The 27,711-nt window shown below is 53.5% G+C and overlaps 5 protein-coding genes across 5 annotated transcripts; all 5 read left to right on the top strand.

Annotated features, from left to right (window-relative positions):
- Positions 1-921: 921 nt before the first annotated feature.
- On the top strand, positions 922-2,885 carry GCG54_00006697 (uncharacterized protein; the record flags this gene model as incomplete). The annotated part of the gene is made up of 3 exons (XM_045406696.1): positions 922-1,183; positions 1,234-2,492; positions 2,547-2,885. 3 exons carry the CDS (start codon positions 922-924, stop codon positions 2,883-2,885), a joined length of 1,860 nt encoding a protein of 619 aa, XP_045269948.1.
- A 9,073-nt stretch (positions 2,886-11,958) lies between these two features.
- On the top strand, positions 11,959-13,291 carry GCG54_00006696 (uncharacterized protein; the record flags this gene model as incomplete). Its single annotated transcript, XM_045406695.1, has 3 exons — positions 11,959-12,020; positions 12,116-13,025; positions 13,136-13,291. The coding sequence occupies 3 exons, from the start codon at positions 11,959-11,961 to the stop codon at positions 13,289-13,291; spliced, it is 1,128 nt and encodes a 375-aa protein (XP_045269947.1).
- Position 13,292: 1 nt separating this feature from the next.
- GCG54_00006695 (uncharacterized protein) lies at positions 13,293-14,402 on the top strand (the record flags this gene model as incomplete). Its single annotated transcript, XM_045406694.1, has 2 exons — positions 13,293-14,170; positions 14,219-14,402. 2 exons carry the CDS (start codon positions 13,293-13,295, stop codon positions 14,400-14,402), a joined length of 1,062 nt encoding a protein of 353 aa, XP_045269946.1.
- Positions 14,403-17,755: 3,353 nt separating this feature from the next.
- Positions 17,756-19,097, top strand: GCG54_00006694 (3-isopropylmalate dehydrogenase; the record flags this gene model as incomplete). The annotated part of the gene is made up of 5 exons (XM_045406693.1): positions 17,756-17,806; positions 17,873-17,893; positions 17,952-18,023; positions 18,087-18,807; positions 18,862-19,097. The coding sequence occupies 5 exons, from the start codon at positions 17,756-17,758 to the stop codon at positions 19,095-19,097; spliced, it is 1,101 nt and encodes a 366-aa protein (XP_045269945.1).
- A 4,204-nt stretch (positions 19,098-23,301) lies between these two features.
- Positions 23,302-24,795, top strand: GCG54_00006693 (uncharacterized protein; the record flags this gene model as incomplete). The annotated part of the gene is made up of 6 exons (XM_045406692.1): positions 23,302-23,445; positions 23,503-23,875; positions 23,931-24,048; positions 24,097-24,161; positions 24,213-24,243; positions 24,303-24,795. The coding sequence occupies 6 exons, from the start codon at positions 23,302-23,304 to the stop codon at positions 24,793-24,795; spliced, it is 1,224 nt and encodes a 407-aa protein (XP_045269944.1).
- Positions 24,796-27,711: the final 2,916 nt, after the last annotated feature.

Raw genomic sequence — 27,711 nt, 5'->3', positions numbered from 1 at the left:
CTCTTCATCCTGCCAGGAACCTGGACGGCTAGCCAGCTATCGCGCTCTCATCCTCATCCTCAACGCACACTGAAGCATTCAAACGAGTTGCTGGTGACCGCCGCAAACTCACGACGCTCCTTACACTGCTCACTCGCCTTTGAGGAATTACTCGCATACATACATATATACCCAAATACCGATCACACACCAACCAGCACTTACTCACTCATCACACATTACACACACCCACAGACAAGTCTAGTTGAGGACGGGAATCCCTACCGTCAACAACCACCACTAGCCTCATCGCGAGGACCCGCTGTCCCTAACGCTCATCGCCATCCACCCGCGTGCGAGGAAGAGTCCGGAAAGGAAACCAAGGAGACGGAACAGAAAGAGAGAGGAGCCTAGAAGGGAAGGAGACGAAGAAAATCTACGCGTTCTGAACGGATCCCAACAAACAACCACTCAGTGGCCATTCCATTACTCGCCCGGTCCGGAGATTATTTTGTGTCTCTCCGCCCAGGTTGGCCACTGCGCCAGATTTCTTCCAAGTAAGTTCCATGGAAGCCCTCTTTCGGCCTGTCGGATCGCGCTCGTCGATACGTGGGCAGTGTGGACCCCCCCGAATGCCGTCAGATACAACTGCCACCCTTGGTAGTCCCTCGTCCGAGGATCAATGCTAACAACCCACCGTCCCCCGTTCAGCATCAACCCGATAGTTGATTAACCGCACGCTCCCTTGTCTTGTTCCTGTCTAAGCACCATGGAATCTGGTCAGGCACAGCTGTAGGCCCCATCCCGTCCCTGCATGCCTCCGACATACATGACTTACAAGTACGATTTAGTCGGCAACAAATACACACACCTTCCTTCACCTTCAACCCCAACAACAAGTTCAGAAGAGACGTCCCGCCACGCACAACGCCCATCATCAACATGAACGGTAATGACATGCCCGTCAAACAAGAGGGCGTGGGAGCACCCGCTGGAGTATGGACAACTCCGACGTCTCAAGGCATGCGGCCCAGGCCTGCGACCATCCACGAGGGCTTCTCTTACAGTATGAGCGACGACTACGGCACACTCCCATCGTGGGATTCATCGCCTCTTCCCATGCAGCAGACCCCCAGCGACGCCATGTCCCGTCCCGTCTCGGTCCATCAACAAGACTTCTATCCCGTCACCACAATGGAGAACAGTGAGTCGGTCCATCAGAGGTTGACCCCTCTCGTGCTAATGATGATGCAGCCTGGCAACAGAAGCCATGTGAAGACAACTTTGAGTTCCATGGGCTGGACACGGAGATGATTGGGCAGGCTTACACAACCGACGAGGCCATTCCCGTCCTCGACTTGAGATACGGACAGCAGACGGACAGCGAGTTCAACTTCGACTGCGGTCCCAACCCGAGACGCATGTCAGGATCTTCGTTCACCATGTCGACGTCGGGCGCCCTCTCAGACATGCCGTCGTACGAGGACTTCTCCGCCGCTCTATCGGAGGCGCCATCGTTCAGCTCAGACTATCCGCCGCCGTCTAACCGCAACTCATTGATGTCGTCGACTCAATTGTCACCCGTGGCGTCCCCACGAATGACGCCTCAAAGCCGATCTGAACTTGTCAGGACCCAGAGCCGCGGCCGAGCCTCCCCGTCACCCCGACCGGGCATGCGATCTGCCCCGTACAGCGTTGAGCGAGGAACCACCAAGAGATGGTCGACTGGATCATACGGAACCCAGCAGAACCGTCGCCAAACCCCGTTCGTCTTCCATCCCGGCCACGACGCCTTCGGTGCCCACCAGCGCATGTCCTCCAGACACTCGTCGCCGACGATCCAACATAACCAGGTCCCTCTGAACTTCACCAACCTGCAAGCAGCTCAGCAGCACCCCTTCATGATGGCCGGTCCGCCGCAATTCCAGAGAAACAGCATGAACAGCATGCTTCTCCCGTCTCAATTGCCATCAAACGGCTTCCCGCACCCCGACGCTCATCACTTCGAGGCGCCGCCGCCGCTGCTGTCTCACGGCCTCTTCCGTATGCTCCAGAGCAACGCCGACCCGCATTCCCTCCACAGCCACTACACCGACCTGTCTGACCCGCCCGACCTGTACGCCTCCCTTCACGAGGAGCAAGTCCCGCCGCCCCCGGAGGACATGAACCCGTCCGACCCTGACCTCGTCCCCCACGAGCAGGAGTTGAGGTTCGAGGGCGACCTGTACACGCCCCGATGGGTTCGCGGCCACGGTAACAAGCGTGAGGGATGGTGCGGCATCTGCAAGCCCGGCCGCTGGCTGGTGCTCAAGAACTCTGCCTTCTGGTACGACAAGTCATTCACCCACGGAATCTCCGCCGCCACGGGCAACCCGTTCCAGGAGCCGCAAGAAACCAGGCGGATGGACGGCAACCCCGACGTATGGGAGGGACTCTGCGGCAGCTGCAACGACTGGATTGCGTTGGTGAGCAGCAAGAAGAAGGGTACTACGTGGTTCAGACACGCATACAAGGTAAGTTTGTCTTTATTCTTTCCCGTCACGACCGGCCAACTAACTCGTATCTAGTGCCACACTCATCCCAAGATCAAGGACGCCCCCAAGCGTCGTCGTGAGAGCAGCCACAACCGCAACCTGGCAGCGTCGCAGATGGCCAAGCCAAAGGTTGAACCTGGACAGGCTCCCCCGATGCCTCAGCAGACGCCCATCACGCCGCAGTCAGCCGCCTCGGTCACGAGCACGCCGACACCCGCGCAGATGCAGCAGCAGCAGCAACAGCATCAGCACCAGCACCAGCAGCAACACCTTCAACAGGTGCCGCCGATGCCCCAGATGAGCCAAGGCCAGATGCAAGCCCAACAACGGGGCATCATCAACCCGCTCGAAGGCATGCCCGGCATGATCTAGTCTGTTCTGCTGTCTGTTGCTTCCTGATCTTGAGATGTTTTTGTGTGTGTGTTTCGCGAACCTCCAAAAAATACACGACTGATACCACCTTATTCCTGTTTCAGAATTTTCCTTTGTTGTCTCGACTTTACACTCCCCTCTCGCCGCAGAGCGCGCGCACTGTGGTAACCAAAAACCCTTTTTTCCTATCTCCCCACGAAACGTCGTCACGAGAAAAAGTAACGTCTCAAACCCTTTCTCTTTTGCTCAGCGGTTTCCATCTCTCTATCCTCTTTTTGCCTAACCCTCACGAAATCGAAACGCTTTTCTTCAACGAAATTCTCAAATCTTATAGACTACTGGGCATGGGGAAAAAATACCTTTCGGGAGGATCACGGGAAATGTTGGGTTCTGTGTGTGTGTGTGACACCTTTGTTTGTATGTGGAGGAACAAGAGGAGGACCAGGGAAGTTCATGCCGCGATGGGCTCAAGAAGAAAGAGAAAGAGAATGTCATGACGATTCAACCATCATCATCCATCACACACTCAACACAGAAAAAAAAATTCTATTTACCTCTTCCCATCGAAACAACAAACCTCGGAAATACCTCTTTTCCCCCTTCCCTTTTCCTTCGACCACGTCTGTTCCTGATTTCATGCGACTTTATGCCCCGATAAGAGGAGGAATACCACCAAATCACACCATTCTACATTACTCGCCACATCAAACACCACCACACACCCACGCCGCGACGCAGAGCAGGAAGAAAATAATGGCCAGAGTCTCAACCCAGTTTTTGTCATCGCTTCATTTTCGAACAACTCAACCGTTGGAAGAGGAAACGCGGGGTCCCCAGTTTTTGTCCAGTGCTTGATGTGACTCTTTTTTTGCTTTTCGGTTACTTGTGCTTCAGTTCAGTTCAGTCCTTTCCATCCCCCTTTGACCTTTTCGATTCTTGCTTCCCCCAACTTTCCTCTTCCACACCCTAATCGTAGATAGTTAAATCTCTGCCGGGTTTCTTCTTTTTTTGGATTCTTGTATCTGATCTATTTTTTTCTTCTTTTTGTCACCTATTTTTTGTTTGAGGAGGACATACCATATGATATCAAGGGGAGGAAAAGGTGGAATGCTTCAGGAGTGGGATCACACTTTTCTTCTTCCTATTCTTCACCCAGAGTTTCTCTTTTTTTACTCTGGGGGAAGAAATAGGGAAACAAAAGTTTTTTTCGGGCTGGAAATATCACTGGCGAATGGGAAGGCCGGGCGGGTGGGATTGTTTGGCAAAATGGGCTTTTGGAGGGACACCCCCAGGTCAGTCAGTCAGTCAGTCCTCTGGGACCATGACAATGACGATGGTGGGAAAAACTGTGTTTACGTTTGGCAAGAACCCGCGGGCAGTAGTACGTAGTTAGACTTTTTTTTTTTTTCACTTTTAACCGCAGAATGAGGAACACACGGTCATTTCAGACAGACCTCCCGCTTGGTGGTGGACGTGATAATCTGCAATCAGACTCGAAGAGAGACAATATTCATGATGGTTTACAACGGGCTACTGAACACCACACGTGCACTGTCATAGCGAGAGGTTCGATATAGGAGCGAGCCACTTGACGTAGGCCTCCCGCACACACGCTGACGAGGCCGTGCCACATTCCGTGGACCGGGGACCAGAGAACACAGGAGAAGGAGGATCAGAGGCGGGCGGCACGCAGTCCGCGGTCCCATCACGAGCTATGACTCCCCTTTCCCTTTCTTCGCTGGACTGAACTGAACGCAGCAACCCCCGCTCATAGTCCGCGCGTGCTAAACAAACCCCAACGATCCTGGACGTGAATCGCGATGATGTGTGGGCGCCCGGGTCGTGGTCGAAGGCGTGGGAGAAGCACATGGAAGGAAAAAGGGGGGACCGCCGCCCCTCTCTGTGAGTGTGGGCTGGCTGGGAACGGCGTGGCTCGTTCAGGGGAGTATGTACTAGATGGGCATGCACATATCGATGGGTTAGCTAGGATTGGTTCGAGAGAGGATGTGGTCTTGGGCTTTGACTGGCTCGTGGCGTCCGTCGTGGTGACATGCGCAAAGTGTTCGGAGTGGGCAATGGAAGTTCTCGCGGGATCCGGGGACAAGGATGGGAGACCGGGGCGAGAGGGGGAGGGAAAAGGGCCGGGTTGTGATGACGAGGAGTTGGGCAAGGCGGAGGGCCCTTCCTCCCCCTCCACCCCGATATGGCCGATGTGAAGATCGGTGGAGATGTTGGTTGGCCGAGAATGTGGGCACGGCATGGGAGTCGGGGACCCCTTCTCTTTGGGGGTTTGCATTCTGCGTCCTGTCTGTCCCCCGAAAAGGGGATGGTTCAGGAACGGGCATCTGCCGACGGGGGTTGAAGCCACGATGTTGAGCGTCCTCTCAAGGATCCAAAGGGGGGGCGTAGACGGACACGCCTCTCATGCGGGCAGAAAAGGACGCGGCAGGTAGGCAAGTGGATGGGCGGCAGGCCTGTCATCGCCGGGAAATAGATAGAGCCAGGGGTAAACGAGGACATCGGACCAGGAACCAAACGAAACTAATGGAGCCAAGCCAGGAACCCGGCCTGCCCGGTGAGGATGGGAGGTTAATACTTTGTAGACGACGACGAGGACGGGGTTCGGCAAGTAGGAGTTGCGCGGAGGATAGTCAGATACACAGGTCTCGTTCGCTTCGGTTACCCGTCGCCGGGGCGCAAGGCATGAAGCACGGCAGTGGTACCTCAGCACCATGTGGGTGCCTTTCTGAGGTGTTTTCTGCTTCTCCTCTCTCAAAGGTGGTCCAGCTGGGCGCTTGGATGTTTTGGACTTTTGAATTCACGGGAGAGGTGTTGCGCGTCTGTGGTCCTGTAAAAGGGCTTCCGACATGATCGACATGGACCTCGATATGCGCCTACGGAAACACAACGGCGGCAGCTTGTCTGCGAAAGTTGGGTTGACGGCGGTTAATGCGACTGACTCTCTGGACGAGTTTGGACGATCGGGGTAGGCCGTCCAGCAGCGTGACAAGAGTGGTCAAGTCAAGAATGCCTTATGTTGGGCTGCAACAGCGTTTCGACGGCGGCACGGTACCTGACTGGGGATGCGGGCGAGCGGCCGGGCGAAAGCTCGGCGTCGGAGACCAAGGCCGGCTACCCCTCTCGCCGGAGGAGGCCGTCCACGCTATCCCGGGTTCACCCAAGAATAACACTCAAACCTTTACCACGCGCCTGTCGCTTTCTTTTACGGTTGTTTCGATTCGACGGGTATCCCGGAAGAAGATCTTTTGGGCAAGACCAGAGAGCATTTTTTTCCTCTCTCTTAGCGGCGTGTGCCACGAGCAGAGAAAAAGGCATCGGGGGCGTGTGCAATCTCCCAAATTCATGCGTCTCGACTGGGTGACCCCGCCAATATGTACCCGGGGGCGGCCACCGCAGAGGCCGTCTCTCCCTTTGCGGCAGGCCACCATGATACGCAGACGATCGTGCTTATTCTTGCCCTACGGCGGAGCACTGCATGGACCGGGGACGGCCTCGGTTCCAAGTTTGTGGTTTTGATGGCCCTCTTCCTCCTCCATCCCCATCATGTCCACATGTTGCGCGAGTTGAGGTCGTATCCGGATTCTGGCAAGCGCTAGGGAATTGGGAAAGGACGGGATATGCCAGACACGCGAAAAAGGGGTATTGCTGTTCACAGACGCAAACGACTGGCAACAGAGTTGGGACTGGCCTCACGCCCTGGTCCTGGGCAGAAACTCAGCATTGCCACCGAGGTCTTGGGTGATGCTGCGGCGTCTCGGGCGGACATGGAATTCGCGAAAGTGGTGAGAAGTCAATTCGGGCGTACGCGGTAGAGTACTATGTATGTGATGAGTTATTTGGTACTTTTCAGTTAGTTGCACAGAGACAACGGGAGCCGCTCGTGGGCCACCAAATGGCATGTTGCTGCAACCACTTAAACCCCCTTGTAGCCGCAGCATCAGAAACGACTTGCTCAACGCCAGACGAGCCAATCGAGCCAATCGTGAGCTGGGGATACACGTGCTTGCAAGACGCTGGTTGCGGACTCTGCAGGTGTCGCCGATTGATCTCCGCCAGTCGATCTCTGGCCGACAGGACCTCTTGCAGCAGGCTATTTCAGCCCCTGAAGTTGACAGCAACCCGTCATCGAAGCTGGTTTTGCTTCTTGATTGGGTTGAGCCGAAAAAAAGACTGCATCTGTGGCGTTTTGATTGTTCAACAGCATGTCTTCACCGGCATTGTTGGAATTATTCCGAAATGACAACCATCGTTGGCATCCGTATCTAAGCGTATGGGTGCAGACGGGGCTGGAAAGGACCCTGTTGGAGGCCGCAGAAGCGGCGAAGCAGTTGCCAAAATAGGGAATCGGTCTGCTGGGAGTAAGTTCAAGAGCAGTTTTGCCCCTCACTAGTTGCTGACGGTGTAGATACCATCTGCATCCTTCAGTCATTGTTGGCCTTGACGTACGACTGTTCAGACCATGTCATCTGATCAAAGTGAACCGCCGTCAAATGGACTATCAGCCGCGCTGGGAATTCGTTTGGTATTAAGGCTTTCTCAGCAGCGGAAGAGGCCTTGTACCGGTAAGCTTCGCAAGGAGAGTTCGTCTGATGGTATGCCAGAAGGTGAATCGGTCTGCTTGCCTGAGCATGCATTTTGATGCACCGCAAATCCCTCTGAGCCGCATGCTTATTGACAACCTTGATGTTTAGGCGTCTGAGAAACGATGGTGGCGTTTACCAAGGCAATGAACAAAGCCTGCCCATATAGATTGGCTGGAAACGTAGAAGCAATCCCCTCAGCCCCCTCAGCCATGGAAACAAACGTTGAAAGTCAGAAAAGCCACAACTAAGCTATCCTAGGTAACAAGAGCCCTACGAACACTGCCAGACTCTGCCGCAGGCATTTGACGCATCGAGGCTGGTGAGTGCATAGTTCATCGTCTCCGGAAATCGCAGCGGGCGGCCTGTGTCAGGACAAGATTCGTATCAGGAAATGCGCTCACTGTCCACTTTGGTTTCCGAGCCGTCGGGAATATTTCCGAGAAAACTGGCGAGGCGCCGTGCGTGATTGATCTGCCGCTCGGCTCGAAACTTGAGAGGAAACAAGTGTTGACTTGGATGACGAGGTCTTGGCAGTGTCGTGAATTGGCGAGACTGAGACAACATCGTAGCTGCTGGCATTTGCACCCGCAGACCCATCCAACCATGGGAACATGTCGTGCAGTCAACGCCATCAATCTGCAATGGCGAGAGAGCCGCAGCCTCTGCCGGGCATCCAAGGGGCTTGACCGAAACAGGGCGACAGGAAGGGCTGCCAACCTCGAGCGCCGACTGTATGATGTCTGTTGCGGGACACGGGCTTGTGGTGGGAGCCAAGGGACCATTGCCTCGTCACCAAACGGCTCAGACATGTTTCTTGACAACGCATAATTGGTCTCTTGGGCTCTCGCCGAAACCCCGACATCGAAGGGAATGTCAGAGTTCAGCTACTGAATAAATGGTGCGCTGCTGGCTTCACGAAGACCCGCCGATATCAGCCCTTGAATAGGTAGTCGATAAGTGTCTTGGTCTGTCCCTGGCCAGCGCTCCATTCGGCAGTCGGTTGTGGTCCATTGACCGTCTGAAACTCCAGACGAAGCGATGGGAAGTGGGAGACGAGACGGAGGCGAAGCGAGGCTCGTGATTCCGGGCTTTAGCTTCGGCAACCGACTGATTTGCGGGTGATTGATCTGCTTTCCCGTCATTTGTGTCTGTTGGAGAGACAACCGATCGATCTGGAGTTGGAAGATCCTAACGTCGATTCCACGAGGTTTCAGTGCACTAAAGCACGACCCCTTGCCGGACTCAGCTGCAGGCTGTTGAAGCTGGCCTCGAAACAGTGGGGATCTCCCGGCGGCTTACTTTGCCTTATTCATCTTGGTGAGGGCGAGTATGCTCGAGAGGGTAACAGATTGGTGAGCAAAGGTGGCATCACCACCATGGTATCAGCTGGCATCATGGCCCAATGGCGGGGGAGTGACACGGCAGCTCGAACGAGTTCCAGTCCAGTCCAGTCCAGTCCAGAGCCAGAGCTAGCCCTCTGCTCCCCTATCTCCTTGGCGCACACATGCACACATGCCTTGCGATCCGGTGCGTTGCGGGAGAAGCACCAACGAGGCTAGTCTGCTGGTAGCGCAGCGCCGCGTTGACTCTCACCTGCCGCTTACATGCTTCGGGACTTGGTGGCAGCCAGTCGAAAGTCTTGTCGGAGGGGTTGCCGGGTTGTCTCTGAAGGATGTGGAATGGATGGATGGACCGGCGATGATGGCAATCAGGTAGTTGACTGCGGGAGATGTTCGTGATGGAGAATCCAGAGGTGCTGATGTTTCACTGGCAGGGCTGCAGTGGCATCTGCAAGAGCCTGCCGTCATTCATTACCGCATCAAACCAAACAACGTGCATCTACCTAGGTAGGTAAGGTAGAAGGTGTGCTGTCGAATCTGCCATGTCATGGCCCTGCAGGCACAGGCACGGTTGAAGCCATCCAAGAATGGGTGGCCTCTGGCAGCTGCCACTTGCAGCACTTGCAGTTGTCATCGCCAGTGGCCGCTGCGCATCTGCAGTGGAGGAAGTGGCTGCTCGCCCGGCCTAGACATTCCCACCGTACATGGACTCACGGCGTACCTTAGTTGGGCTTGGTGCTGTGAAGGCCGTCCCTTTTTCTTCCATCTCTGGTGTCCCTGTCTTCGGAGAAGACTCTCCAATACTTCTCCCTGCTCAACTTTCCCCGCCTTACATAGTACATTGCAGCAACGCTGAAAGATGACGCTCCGTTTGGATAAGTACCTTGCATGGCTCTGCCTAAGATCCTTTCCGCCATCACATTAGGACATTTCGCTTGCTCCGTAGCCGAGCCGTTGCAACCAGCAACCACCTAAGCAACTCGAATAAGGCCCTGGCTAAAGAAACGGGCCTGAACCTGAGGCAACTGGTCTGCCGTGGCTTCCTTGAAATGCTTTGGACGTGTATGGGCTTCCAGTGGCCTTCCAGGCTGGAATATCGGTCTCCAAAGGGAAGCCTCTGAGTGCATGTGGAAAGGATATGCCGAATCAGAACAAATCAGGTCGACATCATGCCAGAGCACACTAGTTTTGTTAGACGACAGCTGCTGATTTGCATATTTCAGGCGCAGATAACCTCGAGCACCGAGACAAGTCCATGCCACGCAGGAACATCCTTGGAGCAACCCTTTCTTCAGCCCCTAGAGTTCATCGCATCCCACCATCGGCTGGGCTCTATCGCAATAGCCTCAGCAGTAACAAACGGTACCTTGGTGTTAGCCGCTGTCCGGGCCAGGCATGTATCTCAGTACGAGGTTCTCGCCCAACCATCCCCATTGCGCCATAACAGGACATTGGGCTGCATGAGGATGATGTGCGCATGGAGCGTTCCAACGTTCCTCTCCGCATTCAATACCTGCGGTGCCATGTGTAGGTTGGTTGGTCTTGTGCGGTAGCTCGGACGACCAAGACGCCATGTCCAGCGCCATCCGGGCCAGTCGAAGCTTACTTTGCCTCCATCATCCCGTGTTTGCCAAACCTTGAAACCCTGGAATACCTGAACAAGCGCTGGCGCCGCCCGAAGGAGAAACCAGCTGGACTACGCCGGACATGCTGCCACTGCAAAGCAGCCACGGCAGCATCTGTGCGGGCAACGGCTCGCTGGATCTGGCATCCATCTGAACACTGCTGGCCGTCAGTGCACCCGCGCCGGCCCAGCGATCAGAGCAGCCTGACCTCACGTTGCCCGGATGCTCGAGACACCAAACACCATCTTAGACCCTTCCAACCTCCCTGCTGCTGGGCCTGATACGTTTTAGTCTTGTCAACGTCAGTATCCGTAATTCCTTCGCAGAGGAGACGCAACACAGACTCAGAGAGTTGTCAAAGTGTTCTGGACTCGAAGCCGACGCATGTGGCTTTTGACAAGGCCCCGGGAGCCGAGAGAAACGTCAAGTCGTTTTCTTTAATTGAAGTGTTCATTTACCACCGCTGGCGCCCAGGGGACCCCTAGCAGGACGGGTGATGAAGGCGCCTGTTTCCGCACTCTGCCTTGAATTATCAGCGCTCCCGTCACGCAGCCTGCGCTGTGCTCTGCTGGACAGTGCTGTCTTCCGCCAATGAAGACTTCCTTCTCGATGGATACGTACTCTGACGGCCCTTAACTCGAGGTACATTGATGCATCCCGAGTGCCAAAAATTTTAGCAACCTCCAACGAGTCTCCAACGAGGGAAGACCGTCTCTGCCTAGCTTCATCTACGTACCAGCGTACCAGCAGCGAGTGCAGTGCTACTCTCCCACGCTGCAGGTACTTCGATTACTTGTTGGACGGTCACATACTGCTGCTACCTTGCTTTACCTTGCCTGACCACCATTTCTCTGGACTGGTATCTCGTTTTCCCATTCCCCTTCCACGGTTAACGATTGGCTCCCGGACGCTCCTTTCCTCTCTCCTCTTCCTCTCGTGCCGCCTCCTCTGCAACCTGCGCTCTGTCGGAAGCGCTCTACTGAAGGACAAGGCTCTGCTCTGCTTTGCTGTCTTACGATCCTGACGACTAGATCTTCATCTGCTTCTGTAACCCGTCTTCTGCTGGTACGCTTGCTCCGTCTCCCTCCGTCTCCTGACCGCATCTCACGGTCCTCCCTACGCAACGTTTCCCTTCTGCACCTCCCAACCCCCCGGCCTCGAATCCTAGGCAACTCTCTTGCTCACTCGGACATTCAACTTCCAGTGTAATGCTATTCTCATGAATCTACGGCCCCACGAGCTTCTTTAATGATCAATGATATACGAGCCTGAAGCCGCCCCCGCCTGACACGCCCCGTCGGCCCCGTACGCCCCCGGTTCACGAGCCCAGACTTCGAAAGCCCTGCGCCTGCCTCTCCGTCACTCCGACAAGGCCATTGCCACTTGGTTCTGACATTTGGACCTGCAGAGATTACGTCTGCACCATCGACACTCGACAATTCCGTTTGCACAGGTGGTTCTGCCATGTCCGAGTTAGGGTTGTGTGAAGTACAGTAGAATTGCTATGAGTGGGGATCAGCTGGCTTCCAGGCAAGATTTCTACCTACCAATCCACCCCCCGTTCACGTTGGTCTTCTGCCTTCCACCAGGCCGCAGGATGATCAACAGGGCCGCACTTCTGCCTCTAAACACTTTTGCTAACTTGAGATCCTGTTCTGCAGCTTTGGAAACCCAAACGCTCAGCCGCCCACACCCAAACAGACCCCAACCTCCGCCGTTTTCCCGAGTCCCGTCTTCGAAACCCCAAAGCAACGACAAGGTCACTTCGACGACGCTGGCGGCTGGACTCCTCGTTTCGCAGAGGAATACTCCGTCTTCAACACCACTCCTGGCAACCTGAGAGGCTCCCAGACCCCTTTTGCCGAGTTTTCCTCCGCATCGACCTCATATCCCCCTTCGACCGGCCTGAAAAGACCCCTGTCTGCCGAGAGCCTCGCTGCTCAGATAGCATCCCATGCTAATCACCTCTCGCCCAACCCGAGCTTACCTTTGCCGCCGGTTGATATCTCTCAACGACTGAATTCTTCCCACAAGACCTCGACCGAACAGCAGCACGGAATTCCCAACCAGAAAGACGGACCAGCCAGCCCGAACCCGGCTTCACAAGGAGCGCCGAAGCAGGCGGGAGACAGAGAGGGAGCTGCGGATCTGAACGGACAAACGGCCACTCCTCCGCCGTCTTCACACAAGGGTGGACGGAAACTTGCGCCGAAGCTCCGGGCAGACAATATGCAAAATGATCATGGCTACGGCCAGCCAGACTTTTCCGGGACCCCACAGCAGAACATGGCGGCGGCGTTTGTAACTGCTACCGACATGTTCGGCTATCCCATGTCGGCGCCGGCAACGGCTCCCAACAGCTTCTGGGACCCCGGCGCCGACATGTCGGCAATGGACATTGATTTCTCTTTTGGTCCTAATGTTTTCCAGCCAACCCACCGTCACATGCCGTCGTTTGACGCTTCGCAAATGTTCCAGGAAACAACCCCCCTTCCGCCGGCAAATAGTCAAGAAAATACTCAGCCCGTCAAGCGAAGCCGACCCCTGGCTCCTAAGCCCCCTGCGTCTAACGTCCAGTCCAGCTCAGCGGATATTTCCATGGCTTCGTTCACGACGTCGGCGGAGGATCCTTTTGGTATTGTAAGCCCCGGCGCCGGTGTGGATCCGGGTCTGCTTTTCAGCCGACCGTCATCTTCGAATATGGAGACCAATATCCCCGTGACACAAGGGTCCGCACAATATGCTTTGGCAGCGGCTGCGGAAACTCAATCAAGAGCACCAATGCACGGCGGGGACATACGCCGTTCCCTCAGTTCCAGGGAGTTGGCACCCAGTAGAATGCCAGACCACATGTTGGGAAGCTCGCCCTCCAAGTCCCAGGGACGCCCCAACGGGCTTCAACGAAGCGTTAGTGAGAACCGTGGCCGTCGTAAGGCGCTGCCGACGCTGGCTCCCGCCATCCAGCCCAGACCCGTGGTCAACAACGGCCCGGCCGTAGGACCTAGTCGGCCTCTTAGTCGACCTTCAGGCAGACTATCACCTCTGAAGCAGCAGCACTCGCGGCTATCAAGCCTGACCTCAATCCCTGAATCGAGCCCCCGTACCCGGACGTCCGTCAAGTTCACAATTGACTCGAAAGGCAGAGCCCGAGCTGAGACCACCGTCGTCGTTGATGATGCCGGATCCAATGGCGCACAGAGGAAGCCCGTCACCAGGGAAATGCCACGCAGAGAAAAGAGCTGGGATTCCGAGGACGATGATTCTTCTACAGATGACGAGCCCATCATCATTCCCAGCCGGACCACGTCCTTTGCTCTCCCTGATCCTCGCAAGCCTACTTCGTCTTCCATGTTCCATTCATCTCGCAGAAGCGTGAGCGAACACAGCTCAAGCAGTCATGGTGCTTCAACTTCACAACACGACGCCGAGAGCGAAGCAGAGACAGTGATGAATGATAACCACGGGAAAGGCGGCGATGCCGCAAGCGAACTGCGCAAGCTGATTGAGAGCCGCCAGAAGCGAGGTCCCCAGACCCTCGGCAGCCAGCGGTCTAACCGTTTTGCCTCTGGCAGCTTTGTTGGGAACTTCCAAGGAGGTCTAATGTCGCCCGGCGCACTCACCGAGGCCAGCCTGCCTTCTCCCACAAAGGCCACCTACAGTGTGCGCTGCGTTTGCAGGAACAACGCTGACAGGCCAGGAGAGTACATGGTCCAATGGTAAGTCTAACGAAGGTTATGGTGATCGACTTGGCTGACCATTCCCAGCGAATCCTGCGAGATGTGGCTTCACGGGCCCTGCATCAACATTTCGCGGCGAACCCTTCCGAGTGTATATATCTGTGCCTTCTGCTCCAACACCCCCAACATGCGCGGTGGACGGCATCGCGGAAACGGCCCAGTGCTGGGCCCGTCAGGGGCGAGCCCGCTAAAGCACAAATCCTTCCGGTAGCTCGTGGCCCAGTCGAGCTTTCAATGTAATATTTCAGGCTTCCGACGCTGCAATAATGTCTTTGCAAAGGAAAGAAAAAGTTTAGAAAGAGAACCCGGGGCAATCCGCCATCAAGTCATCCTGGACGTTGATGAGTACATATGATACCCGAGAGTGTACACACTTGCGATTTAATGAACAACACGAGGCTATGCATCCTGTACGTCGATGTCCAAAATGTTTACTGGCTACGAGGCCTAGCGATCGTTCAAAAACGTGAATGGATATGTCTGAATGTGGCATGCTCCCACAGGCTTCGTTCCGCAGAAGTGCAGAATGTCACGCACAGCCTGGAGATTGCCCATCCACGCAGTCGGGTATATATTACTCCTACCTAGGCATGTATCTATCAATTCAACAATGGATCGTAAGCCTTGGCTGGTACTCGACTAGTCGGGTTAAAAGCTCGAGCGTGAACGTCTGGTAACCCCAAACATTCCTCCATATGCTGTTCTATTGTTAATGACCTTTCTGGTGTGTCATACGCTCTTTCGGCTTTTTGCACCGCTGTCGTCTTTGGCGTATTTGTACCGTGACGCCATTGTATTCTGTCGACTGCTGTGCGTTTTGCGGGTGAGGGAAGGAGCCCATGTGTAACTCGCGGTCGACTCAGAAGGTAAGGGTAGCAGCCTGCTCCGAGACTTTAACTATAGAATCGAGAACGCCACATACTTCCGATATATGATTGTCGATGTAACATGAGGAAAGCCTCGATCCTGTTCAACTTATATTCGAACAGCAATTGCCGTCGCTGGCCTCTCTGGCTTCGCTGGGTACATCAGTCACTTTGAAGGGGAAAGCATGGCTGGAGGCATAAAAGAAATGAGCATGGCGGACTTTCAGCGCTCGACAAAATAGGTCGTGTTTGTCGTCCACTGTTTTGGGAAGGGCCCATCAGTAGATATCACTCATTGGTGCTCCAAGCCGTACTCGCAATTGGCAACAAGATGATCGTTGGAGGACAGGCACCTCGTTCATGCACACTGGGCCCGTGTGTATTGTGCTTGAATATACAGGGGATACCCGCAGTGAAAGACGGGAAAATTTATATGGGTAGATCAAGACGTCGAGATCGAGAGCATGATGCAGTTGTCGAAAACCCGATTGCCGAGAATTTGTACTGCCTTTACTAGAGAACATCACAAAGATTCGGGACATTGTGTGGTGAAATGTTAGACCTCAGACCCCACCATGAAACTTTTTTCTGCCAATTTAGCGCTGTGTACTGCCTTAGAAATACCCTCGACGGATTTCTTCCAAAAGGAACGCGACATAGGCAGAGGCATGTCACCGAAGAAATCAAGAGGATGTTACAATGGTGCATATTCGATCGAATATTCCACGTTCTCCGAGATTCTGAAGCCTATATGTACCTCACTTACGTATCGAAAGTATGGTATTTGACAATCAACTGGTGCCGTGAAGTTCGGTTCTTGGTAGTCATAGTCCGGAGATATCGTCATCGGCTATATTCGCGATCTGGCCGGCGCTCCAAGTTACGTCGTTATATTGCCGTCATTGTTACCGGCTTCTCCCTGCATCTCCGGCCTTGGTTCATTGTAGGTCTCTGTATTCTGCCACTCGATATTTTAAAAGACTGTTGCATTGTATGCGACAGTTCCGTTGAGATCTTAAACAGATCCTGTGGCCTACAAGTTGTCTCGCTACAAAGGAAGGAGTTCTGTTGCGTCTAATTGCGTAAAGAGACAGCTCCCAGATAGAACTCGGGGAGGCAAACCATTCATATAGCTGGAGACGCATGTGAGAGGGGCGATTGGGCCTCGTCTCAGGCAGACTCGGATGCTGTATGGAAGCTGTCGATGATTCGCTCAAGTAGGGCTTCCTCTGAATACGGTCTAAATACGCATAAGGTTTTCTACCCGAAACGAGACCGACGTTGTGTCGTCTTTTCTCTGGTCAGGAAATATATCTGGACGGTGAGCTGTGTACCTCTTCTTGACGAAATCGTCTGGCAACAAATTCACAGCATTTCGTGAACTCGGTCTATGCGATCAAGTCCTCGTTCTCGCCGACTGGTGTTGTCTCCAGCACGTATGCGATTCTCAGACGTTGCTTCGCTTTCTGCCTCGTCTTGCCCTTGGTCATTACCCTCGCCGTCCGTCTTGAGAGTATTTGTTCGTTGTGTAGATTGAGTGAGCGAGCAGCGCTCGAGTGCTGCTTTATTCCTGACGCCACGCCGAGCTATGACATTGTGCAGCCTCTGATACTTACCTTCATGCAAGTGTTGCATCTATCCCATCAGGTTTGTGGTTTGAAATGGCAGCAAACACAGACAAACAGCACGTTTATATGTCACACCAAGCCATCCATGTAACAGCTGGCAAGGGTAGAAATACGCGTCGGCATATACAAGAGCGAGCTTCCCATCTTTGAGAGAGATGCCCAAGGTGAGAGGCGACCGAGAAGAATACATTGGTCGGGGAGCTCAAGTGGCTTAATAAGCCAGCCGTGTAGTACACGGTGTATACGCAGTTTGAACCACGCTCCTCAACTTGATGAATTTGAAGTAAATCACCAAATACACCTTGTTGCTTCTGAATGGCCTATTACTGGCGATTAACAATAGAGAGGTTTGCGAACAACAGCATACTTCCGTCTTAGGCGCTGCATAAACCGTGTCATACGTGGAGCACCCCAGTATCTAGTTGAATTAGAAAAAGAACCCGATGCACAGACATTGAGTATTGGGTCTGCTCGATTGATTGACTTCACTGTTGCAAGTTTCCGTCTAAATACCGGCACATTGGCCTGGGAATGTAGTTGGGGTGGGAAAGCCGCCGGGAACGACCTTGCCTCGGAAAAGCCGGTGTGTCCACCGGCACGGCACCAATGCCGGCAATGCGAGTGACACCACTCGGCCTGCATCTTCCCGAGCGAGAGATACGAAAGGGGAGGATCGTCGCCGGAGAGACGACCGGAAGGGGGAAGAAGACTGGGGCGCCGGGACGAACCGGCGCCGACGGAAGCCGAACGACGACGCTGTGCAGCTCCGTGGGGTGCTGGGTGAGTGCGGGGCGCAGGCTCCAGGGCGTGCTACAGGGCGAACCTCAGTGAAGCTACGGCTCCGACTTCGGAAGGCGGGGTTGGAACTGGGCCTAACTTTTTCAATCTTGTGCGGGATGCGGGGCAAACAGCTCACCTGTTCGCCGGAACGGACTCATTTCCTTCGTACCTGACTTGCTGCTCAGTTTGCTTCTTTCCTTCTTCACATCTGCTTCAATTGCAACCTGATACCCCCTCCGCTTTCCGTTCAATACCCTTCAACACCCCCTCTATTTTCAACAACAGACAAGATGGCGACGCACAACATTGTGGTGTTTGCTGGTGACCACTGCGGTCCCGAGGTGAGCTCGCGCAACGGAGAAGCTTCGGCTTGGCGGGGGAACGTAGCTAATGAAACTCTGTTCTAGGTTGTCGCTGAGGCTGTCAAGGTATGCCTCACAAAGGGACTGACGCGTCGCGCATCGCGAGACTGACCAATTCCCGCAGGTCCTCAAGACAATCGAGTCCGGCAGCCCCTCCGCCGGCAAGTTCAACCTCCAGGACCACCTCCTGGGTGGTGTAAGTCCCCTCCGATCCCGCCCGCCTGGTCTCGCGACAGCAATCTGACCACCCGCCCACCAGGCCTCCATCGACGCCACCGGCTCCCCTCTCACCGACGAGGCCCTCGCCGCCGCCAACTCCGCCGACGCCGTCCTCCTCGGCGCCATCGGCGGCCCGAAATGGGGCACCGGCGCCGTCCGCCCCGAGCAGGGTCTCCTGAGGCTCCGCAAGGAGATGGGAACCTACGGTAACCTGCGCCCCTGCAGCTTCGCCTCCGAGGCCCTCGTCGACTTCTCCCCCCTCAAGGCCGACGTCTGCCGCGGCACCGACATGGTCATCGTCCGCGAGCTGACGGGCGGCATCTACTTTGGCGAGCGCAAGGAGGACACCGGCGACGGCAAGGCCTGGGACTCCGAGCCCTACTCCCGCGAGGAGGTCGAGCGCATCGGCCGCCTGGCCGGCTTCCTCGCCATCGCCCGCGGCGAGAAGACCGTCTGGAGCTTGGACAAGGCCAACGTCCTGGCCACCAGCCGCCTGTGGCGCAAGGTCATCACCGAGCTGTTCGAGAGGGAGTTCCCCCAGCTCAAGATCGAGCACCAGCTTATCGACTCCGCCGCCATGATCCTCGTCAAGAACCCCCGCGCCCTGAACGGCGTCGTCGTCACGAGCAACCTGTTCGGCGACATCATCTCCGATGAGGCCAGTGTGATTCCTGGTAGCATCGGTCTGCTCCCCAGTGCCAGCTTGAGCGGCATCCCCGACGGCAAGGGTAAGTGCAACGGCATCTACGAGCCCATCCACGGTAAGCCTCTCCTAAGACTTCCTTTCGACTGAAGCGTGCTAATGCAATTGACAGGCTCTGCCCCCGACATCTCCGGCCAGGGCGTCGTCAACCCCATCGGCACCATCCTCTCCGTCGCCATGATGCTGCGCTACTCCCTCAACCTGCCCAAGGAGGCCCAGGCCGTCGAGGACGCCGTCAAGGCCGTCATCGACAACGGCCTGCGCACGAAGGACCTCGGCGGCAGCGCCGGCACCAAGGAGGTCGGTGACGCCATCGTCGCCGAGCTGGCCAAGATTCTCAAGGCATAATGTGTTTGCGGGCGCAGCATTGGGAGGGACCATTTGATGAGTGAATGATGTTTTGGCTGATTTTGCGAACTGGACAAAAAGAATACGGGAATACGGAAAAGCAAGATTAGCTTGGCGTGCGGAGGGTTGTATAGCTCGCCACGTACTGCGAGATGGCTGAGATAGTGAAAAGGCTCAGTTGAACATGTCCTTTAGGCCTACTGTGACGAAAACATGGGCTTGTGACTGCCGAAGACTGATTTTCAGCGGCTCTACTTGAGATGTGCCATCATAACGGCCAGAATGAACTCAAGGCAGATTTTCCATGTGGTTTGGACGTACCATCAAGAAAGACTCACAAGTAGACCATGCCGCCTTCACTTCCTGTTGTCCATCTTTCGACTCACGACTGGAGGAACCAAAGCTAAGAGCTAATAGCTGGAATATCCATGCTCTGAAACCTTTCCTTACAAGCTTCTGGATAACTATTTGCTCGAGCAATGGGGTCTCGTAAGTGTACTGCTTGCTGGTTGTTGTGGGTCAATTTCTCTGACGTTACCTAGTTCATCAGACCCGAAGCCCGTGTGGCCATCATCATTGAATGCACAGGAAAGAGCATGTACATTAGGAACTTGATTGGCACATATTTCCCACATTTGGTGAGAGACGCTCTGCCTGCAGGAGGCAATCACATGCTGCCATATGAGGTATCGAACAAACCCCTATCCAAATCTGGCATTGAAGACCTACTTCAGCCATGCCTCATCGCAGGCAGTCTCCTATTAGAATGGCCAACCAAGCCTCACGAGCTTGCTCGTAGTCCTTGTTGTAAAAGATGATATCCTTTGTTGAATCTGATGATACAAATATAGTAGAACTACAGCCAGTCATTCTCTTGTTAGGAGGATCCCCCATTTGCGCAAGCCACTTTTGCAAGAGTAGGTTCCTCACTGCTTTCGAATAGACAGAAGACGGTAATGACCAGTTATAGACTGAATAGGAAGCAGAATCAAAGAATGCAATCAGTACCACGCCTCGATGATTATGAAGGCCAGGGAACCCCCACCTGAGCCTGCATACCTGTATTTTCGGCAACAACAAAGAATAAAGAACCTCGCGGGCATATTCATTGGCTTATCCTGTCTGCTCCTGACCGTCAACGCATGTTTTAAACCAACGTTTGTCAACAGATCTGGCTCTGTTTAGCGGAATGCGCTGGCTTCTCTGACTTTCTCGTCGCGACTATGCCTAGGTAAAGGAGCCTCCCGCGTTATATTACACCGCAATGATCAAGAGTTCTTGTAGCAAAGAATGCTCCGGGTGTTGTACCATCAGTTTCTACACCATCATGCCTACTCAAGGCAGATGCTGCAACTTCATCACTTCGATCTTGCACCAAGGGATAGTGTTCTGAGAAGTGTGAGCAACGACCACAGTATGACTCTTCTTGTCATAATTTTCTTCGGAGTATTCGGATTGTGTGAATAGTAAACGGCCGAGGTTTCATAGAAGTGAAGCTCGTGGCTTGAGGCACATTGTTATCTCAATGCAATGGGCTGGCGTGCGCGACAAGTGCCCGCGTTAACTGAGAATGAGAGCGTGGCTGCGATTCTGGAGAGGATTCCGTAGTCAGGTCTTTCATTTAAATATGAGGCCCATCCGCGTTGTCGACCCCGTCATCGGAGACAACTTTCCGCAACGCCGGTCAACTGATCTACTTTTCCCGAACCTATCCGGGGCATCGCCGGTCGGATTCCGGATTGGATTTGCGTCCTCATAAATAATGTAGACCGCAATTCCATGATAATGGGACATCACTAACCATAGTGCCAGGAATCCATTAACGAAATAGAACAGCACTGTGACTTGCGCCAACACGCATGCTCAGTTTGGCGGATGCAGGCCCACGAACCGAATCATGGACGAAACCAAAGTTCCCGCGAGCCTTGAAATTCATCATCCCCTGGAGTTTGTACGCCAGATTTAGCGAGACATGGCGACATTTGCTCCGCGACGCAAAGTGATCTGCATTAGCTGCCAAGACCGTGCAGATGGGGATGCCTCCGGGACCCGCCAAACACGCAAACATTTAGACTCTGGGATACGGATCCCGTTGCGACGCTGTTCTGACTCCGGTGGTAAAACACGAACTCCCTGGGTATGCCATACCTCAAGGCCTAGAACAGTTTGACTCCTTACTCGTGGGTCTTCTGAACATCTCTCAAGAGGAGTCTCTCGTGAGACAAGAGCCATAACAACATTCGGCTCGTGTCTCCATGCCATGTCCAGGCCAACAAAAGCACTCGCCATCACCGTATTGTTGTTGTTTACATTGTCGATACAGTTTAACTTCCCTGAAGTATAGGTAAACCTAGTGGAAGTAGCCAACAAACGAAGAAGGAAGTAGGTAGATAACAATGGGAAACGAGAGGCTTCAGAGGAAGCTCCGCACAGTCACCAAATTCGGATCCGCTGCCGCCAGCAACACCAAGCCGGAGCGGTGTGTCGGCGTTCATGTCGGAGAATGAGGACGTAACACCAAGGTACGATGACAGCTGCACTGTGGCAAAGAACCTTGCCTATAGCCTCCGACTATATGAGCGTCAAGGAATGACAGGTCTCTCCTTTTCTGCGATCAATCCTTTACTTCCTGTAATGATGTGTCTGAGGCTCTGTTCATCGGACCGAAAGCACTTGAAATATGACATCGCCGGAATAGGATCACTGATCCGTGAACTCGGTTAGTTGTTGCCGCCCTGAAGAGTCTGTCTTGAGCTTCATTGAGGGAGAACGCAGCTTTCCTTTGACGGCATCGGGGCTGGATGACTGGTGGACTAAACGGAATGCTTTCCCCCCAAACTTATTCCTCTCATACACTCGTATTTGGCTTAGAAAGCAACTTGAAGACGTCAGAAAGTCCAGGTGTCAGGCCATACTGCGCCAAACCGTCCATCGAGGAGAACCGAGGCTATCTCAGGGGCTCGTCACGATCGTCGATCTCCTGCAGCATATTCTTCTTGTCCCAAGCCAAGAGATTCCAAAGCCCGGTATTGACACCGGCGACTGAGCCATCGCATAAGGTATCAGTCGCTAGGCTTCGATCGACTGATGTGTGAATTGACGTGTTCTAGTCCGAAATTGAAGTCCTTTTCTTCAGGGACTGAAGAAGTTTGCAAATTGTACACTTTCCTAATCAAGAACATCCATCGAGTTACGTATGCCATGAGCTAGGTCTGACACTCCCTCGGGAATACTTGCGCAGACGACCAGCGAAAAATCACGCGGCTGTGTTACGATGAGTCGTCCCAAACCCACGGTAACCAATGCCGGAGCTCTGTCAAAGATTGGTAAGATTAGATATGACAGACACCAGGAACGTCTCATGAGGAATGACATACTACCCCTCAGACGTCTTCGTGTGACAGGCAAGGGTCGCAGAAGTTCCTCTCCCACTTTAATGTTTGTCACCTGGAAGCGGTATGCCGACACGACGAGACCCTGTTCACGCTGACAGGTGGGTTGTGCGGTTCTTGACTGCATTGGCCGTAGCTATGGGGTTCAGTCCATAAAGAGGACGAAAAGCCGTTGGTACCGGGGTTGTTGCACATGCGTTGGAGCTGGGGTCGTTGCACCCTGACCACACGTTGTTTGCTCGTTGACGTTCAATTGGGTAAAATAGACGAAGATCAGCTATCAAGACGGCTGACATCTAAGTTGCCTCTTACGAATTAGTCTCCAGCCTCACCCGTTGCATAGACACCACAAACATCTCGACGCCGCTTCCGCGAACTCACTCACAGTGTGGTCTAGAACATTGATCTCCCAGCCAAGAGCTTCTTCAACACCAATAGTGTGTAGGACAAATCTACCAATTTTTTTAAAATGCCAGAGACACGCTCACGATGTTCTATGTTTGTCCGTCACCGGGGTTTCGGAACATAAAGATCTTCACCCGGTATCTGGGTCCTCGATTTAGCACTGTCTTCGCCGTCCCGTTCAGCCGCAACTTCGACAAACACGCCGAGGGATCAGTTCAGCACCAACGGCGAAGCATCCTCAAACAATGTCAAATTTCGGGGATCCGCCCGCCGGGAGAGGCGTCAGCTTCCGGCATTGCGCGAGACTCGGCATCTGCTGCAGCATTCATATTTCCTCTCGCATCCGTCGTGTCGTTCCATGCTTTCCACATACGTCGGAAGCATCTTCATTTGCGCTTGGAAGAACCATGGAAGACAAAGGACCCCTAATCATCGCGGCCTGCTGGGCCTTCACAGGACTGAGTCTCCTATTCGTGGCCGCCCGGCTATTCGTTCGACTCGCGGTATACAACAAGCTCATGAGCGACGACTACTGGATCATTCTCTCGGCTGTAAGTCTACTCCTCCACTCACTATCATCTAAACTGCACAGACTCACACGGCAACAGATTTGCGCGGTCTGTTCAAACACACTAGTCATCTTATCAGTCCATTGGGGCAACGGGCAACACTGGAACACTCTCGACAAGGAACACCAGCAAGAGGTTATGAGATGGATGATCGCTGCATACGTGCCAGGAATCGAGACACTCGGCTTCCCCAAGTTGGCAGTCGTCTGTCTTCTCTCACGCCTTCTCGCGCCTGGCAAACTGCACCTCCGGATCTTGTGGGCCCTCAGTATCGGCTGCGTCATATCACTCACCGTCACGGTGATGACGCTGATACTGCAGTGCTCACCTCCAAGGGCTGCCTGGAACTTTGATATGCCTAGGAACTGCGTCAGGCCAAAGGTCATTGAAGGTTTGGCGTTTTGGGCGAGTTGTAAGTCGGGATGGTATTGTGCGGTAGTAGGGACAAAGAAGCTGATGGTGTTTAGCATGGTCCGCGTTCCTCGACTTTTACCTGGCCATTTATCCCGCTGTTGTGCTTTGGAGGCTTCAAATGTCCATGAAGAAGAAGATTGGTCTCACGATTGCCCTGGGCATGGGAGTGATGTAAGTCCGTACCTCCGAATGGTCGGTGCTCTGGCTGATATGTGACAGATCGGGTTGTGTTGGCATTGTGAAGACGACGGGCATACCTCAATTCTTGAGTGAGGACGTTAGCTGTAAGCTAAGCGAAGTTTTGTTGAAGAGTTCGGATCTAATGGTGCTTCCAGATGAATTATGCGAACCTCTGTACTGGACATCGTAAGTTTTCCCGGCATCTGCCCCTGAGTCTTCAGCTAGCTTACCACAATGACGAACAGCATCGAGGGTAATCTTATCATCATCGCAGCCTGCATCCCGATCCTCGGTCCCCTTCTCGAGATGTTCAAAGGCCGCCCAATCTGGCGCACCGACAAGAGCTCAAGCAACCGACAGTACGAAGACTACAGCAAGCAAAGCACACAGAAACAGCAGGACGCGATCGAGCTTCGGAGCAAACATCGGAAGAAGGTCGATGCGTATGGATTCACCATACACGCCAAAGACGAAAGCGAAGAAACTATTGTGCATCCGGACAAGCGCTCCGCGAGCGCTTCGTCCGATCGAAGGAGTGGCGGCTACAGTCAGGAGGAGTCGGAACACCACCATAACCATCACCGCCAGCATCACCGTCAACATCAACACCGCCACCACGGCGGGACGTACCATAATCATGGGGAGCATCAGATTGTAAAGAGTACTGCGATCACCGTCACTTATGACCAAGGGGAGGAGGGGCCAACGTCGGCGGCGACCAGGTGGGCTGCTATTTAGCATGAGTGGAAAGGGCTTCCCTAAGCCGCTGTAGATTTAAAACGATATTAAGCAGTTCTGGCTACTCTGAAACGTAGTCAGGACAAAACATCCAAAATTACTAGAATAATAGACTGTTTGTAGTGCAGTTGATAACCAAAAAGAGCAGTCCAGACTGGTAACACAACTAGAGTCTTTGCTTGAATACATGTTGCGCAAGAACTCTTCTACATTGCCGGTTCAAATACACAGGTTTTTGCGATGACGATCAATATGCATCCTGCTTACGAGACAATCAACAACACAAAGGGTGCAACAACAAGAAAGATCAACAAAAGTGCAATCCAACAACATACGGAGAAGATTCATATGCCCTTCAACTTCATTCTCTCCATCACTGATAGTACCAGAGTTTCAACCCTGTTCTTTCCTCAAGGCAACTACCGTAGCGCCGCTCTAGTCACCTCCCAGACCTCAAGGTTTCCGTCCCAGCACCTTCTGAAACGCTCCTACCCTCCCAGAATATCCTTCGCCTCGCTCCTTCCACTCCGGATTGATACTAGTCCAACTATGACGAGGCATATCTGGCACCGATCAAGTCCATTAGCACCATCTGCCACTGCCTTACCCATAGGGACTTCTGGCAGCCGCAAACGCAGCCATACGTCTTCCCATAGACACCTACGTGCCGCTCATTATACTCATTATACTCCCTCACTTGCGGTCGATATATCGTTTCCAGAGAAATCCCCATTGCAGAGCAACTTCATCTGCAGGATGGCTTCCCATGCAGGATGGCTTTCCTGATAGGGAAGGTTCTCTCATCAGACCTCTTTCCTTGTATGGCGGCTTCCCTCACAGGGTAGCTTCCCTCGTCAGACTTCGTTCCTCGCGTGATAACCTCAATTTAATTGTGGGTTCCTTTCTGATACTTTTTCAGTAGTCTGTTCTGCTTTATGCGCGGGCGCTTGACCAAAAGGCAGCAGACAGCCCGTCGTCTTACTCTTCACCCACAAGGCGACCACTACCAGCGGCTGCCTCATCTTTGAGGCCAAGGAAGAGCATCACTGAGTCTCTCATCTGAGTCAAGTTCACTTCATTGTTCCATCTGCGACCCTACGTGACAGAACACACCAACTCGCACGTCACTACTCGTCTACACTGCGACGAGCTGCGTGTTTTCATGCCGATAGTTGAGCTACGAGGCACGCAAGACGCCGGTTGCACGAAGAAGAACCTTCTAAAGAACAAGAGAACCAGGACCGAAGAAGGAACGACCGATACAGCATGCGCCCATACAATATCTCTCAAGTTTATGGAATTCAAAGAAGGTGACAATGTGGCCGTCAGTGAATTTACCAACAACCAAGCTGAAGTGTCTAACGCTCTCTAGACAAGAAATAAGGCCATCGTCTGCAACTAGAAGCTGCGCTCTGTGGATCACAACGAGGACGACAAAGACGACAAGGACGACAGGGACGACAGGGACGACAAGGAGCCTTGGAGAATATGCTAACTAACGCACGACCTTGTAAGTCCTGTTGGCTTTTGCTACTTGTTCAATTGCTAAATTCAGTCTAGGAGACTCCCTCAAAGCTGGCACACGCTGCCTATGGCACCCATAGGACAGGTTGGGTATCCGCAACATAGCTTGAACTCGCCTACGGCAATGATATCGCACCTCTTGTCCAGCTCTACCAAGCCGTGAAGGAGACACCTTCCCCGGAGGTCGTCAGCAAATTTCTCGAGAAAATCCCAGAGAAGACAAACTTCTTACGCCTTGTCATTCACCACTTGCAGCAGTTGAGCGGAAAAACCTCAGCAGCTAGTCTGTGGGTTTTGGAGTGTCCAAAAAGAGAGTAAACACTATCAATGTCTGGGACAACACGGATCCTAAGTGTCGTCCTGGATTTTCGCAAAGAGTGTAGGAGAAATCAGATTGGTGGCCACTGTGCGCCGTTAATACAAGCCGGGATCCTTACCTACGGACTGGTCACGTCAATCGAGCTTCAACTTTTCGATTTGTTTGGGATCAAAATTCACCATACCTTAACGTTCTCCTGCGAGTTTCTCCAAGACGGGGTATCTTTCCTCAAAGCCGACGTCATGGGCCCTACGACGAACTCCCAGTGGCATCCAGCCCACATTAGCTCCCGCGGAGTTTCATATCGTTGGGCATTCTTGGAAAAGCTAAGGTAAACGAAGACGCCGTACCAAAGCTGCCGAAAGCCACTGGCCAGGGCGAAGACGAATGGAGACATTTTCTCTGGAAAAGTTACCTAGCATCCCCTTCGTCGTGCCCGGCCCTTGCTTGTGTCAGTTTAGAGGAACTGGACATGGGTGTCGGCGCCATCAGATTGTCAAGAGCATTGCGGTCATTGGCACTCATAAACAAGGGGAGGAGGTACGGACGTCAGCGGCGACCAGGTGGGCTGCTATTTGGCAAGTACGTAAAGGGTGTTGGCGAATACATTCACCGTGGAATAAGGAGCATCCATGGTCCAGTGATAAAGGGGAGGACGAATGACTTCATCTACTCATCTTGTGTTTGGTGTTTGTGGCCTTGCACTATGGATTTGAAATAACGCCACCCGACGCACTTGACGCCCGACGTAGTACCAAGGGAAGCATTCAATATAGACCAGAATAATCAGGCTGTATATAATACAGATGAGAAACACTAGAGTCGAGAAATGATGACAGCAGGGCTTCCAATCTGTGTTGTGATATGTCTCAACTCAGCAGGCTTGCTTAATTCCAGTCATTGAATAGCCTCTCATATTTCCTTGTGAGCCGGGCAAACACAAGGCTCAGCTCATTGCTGTTGAGTTAGGAATCGGACCTGGGTGCTTTATGTAGGCGCTTCGAGGTATCCCGATGAAGTGATGTCAGCATGCTTGAGAGCCCATGGCCATCCCGCAATAAGTATCAAACGCT

The sequence above is a fragment of the Colletotrichum gloeosporioides genome (genome assembly GCF_011800055.1).
Source record: "Colletotrichum gloeosporioides strain Lc1 chromosome Unknown consensus_10, whole genome shotgun sequence".
In the NCBI taxonomy this organism is placed as follows: domain Eukaryota; kingdom Fungi; phylum Ascomycota; class Sordariomycetes; order Glomerellales; family Glomerellaceae; genus Colletotrichum; species Colletotrichum gloeosporioides.
Note: the sequence above shows the minus strand (reverse complement) of the source record. Positions and strands in the feature narration are given on the sequence as shown.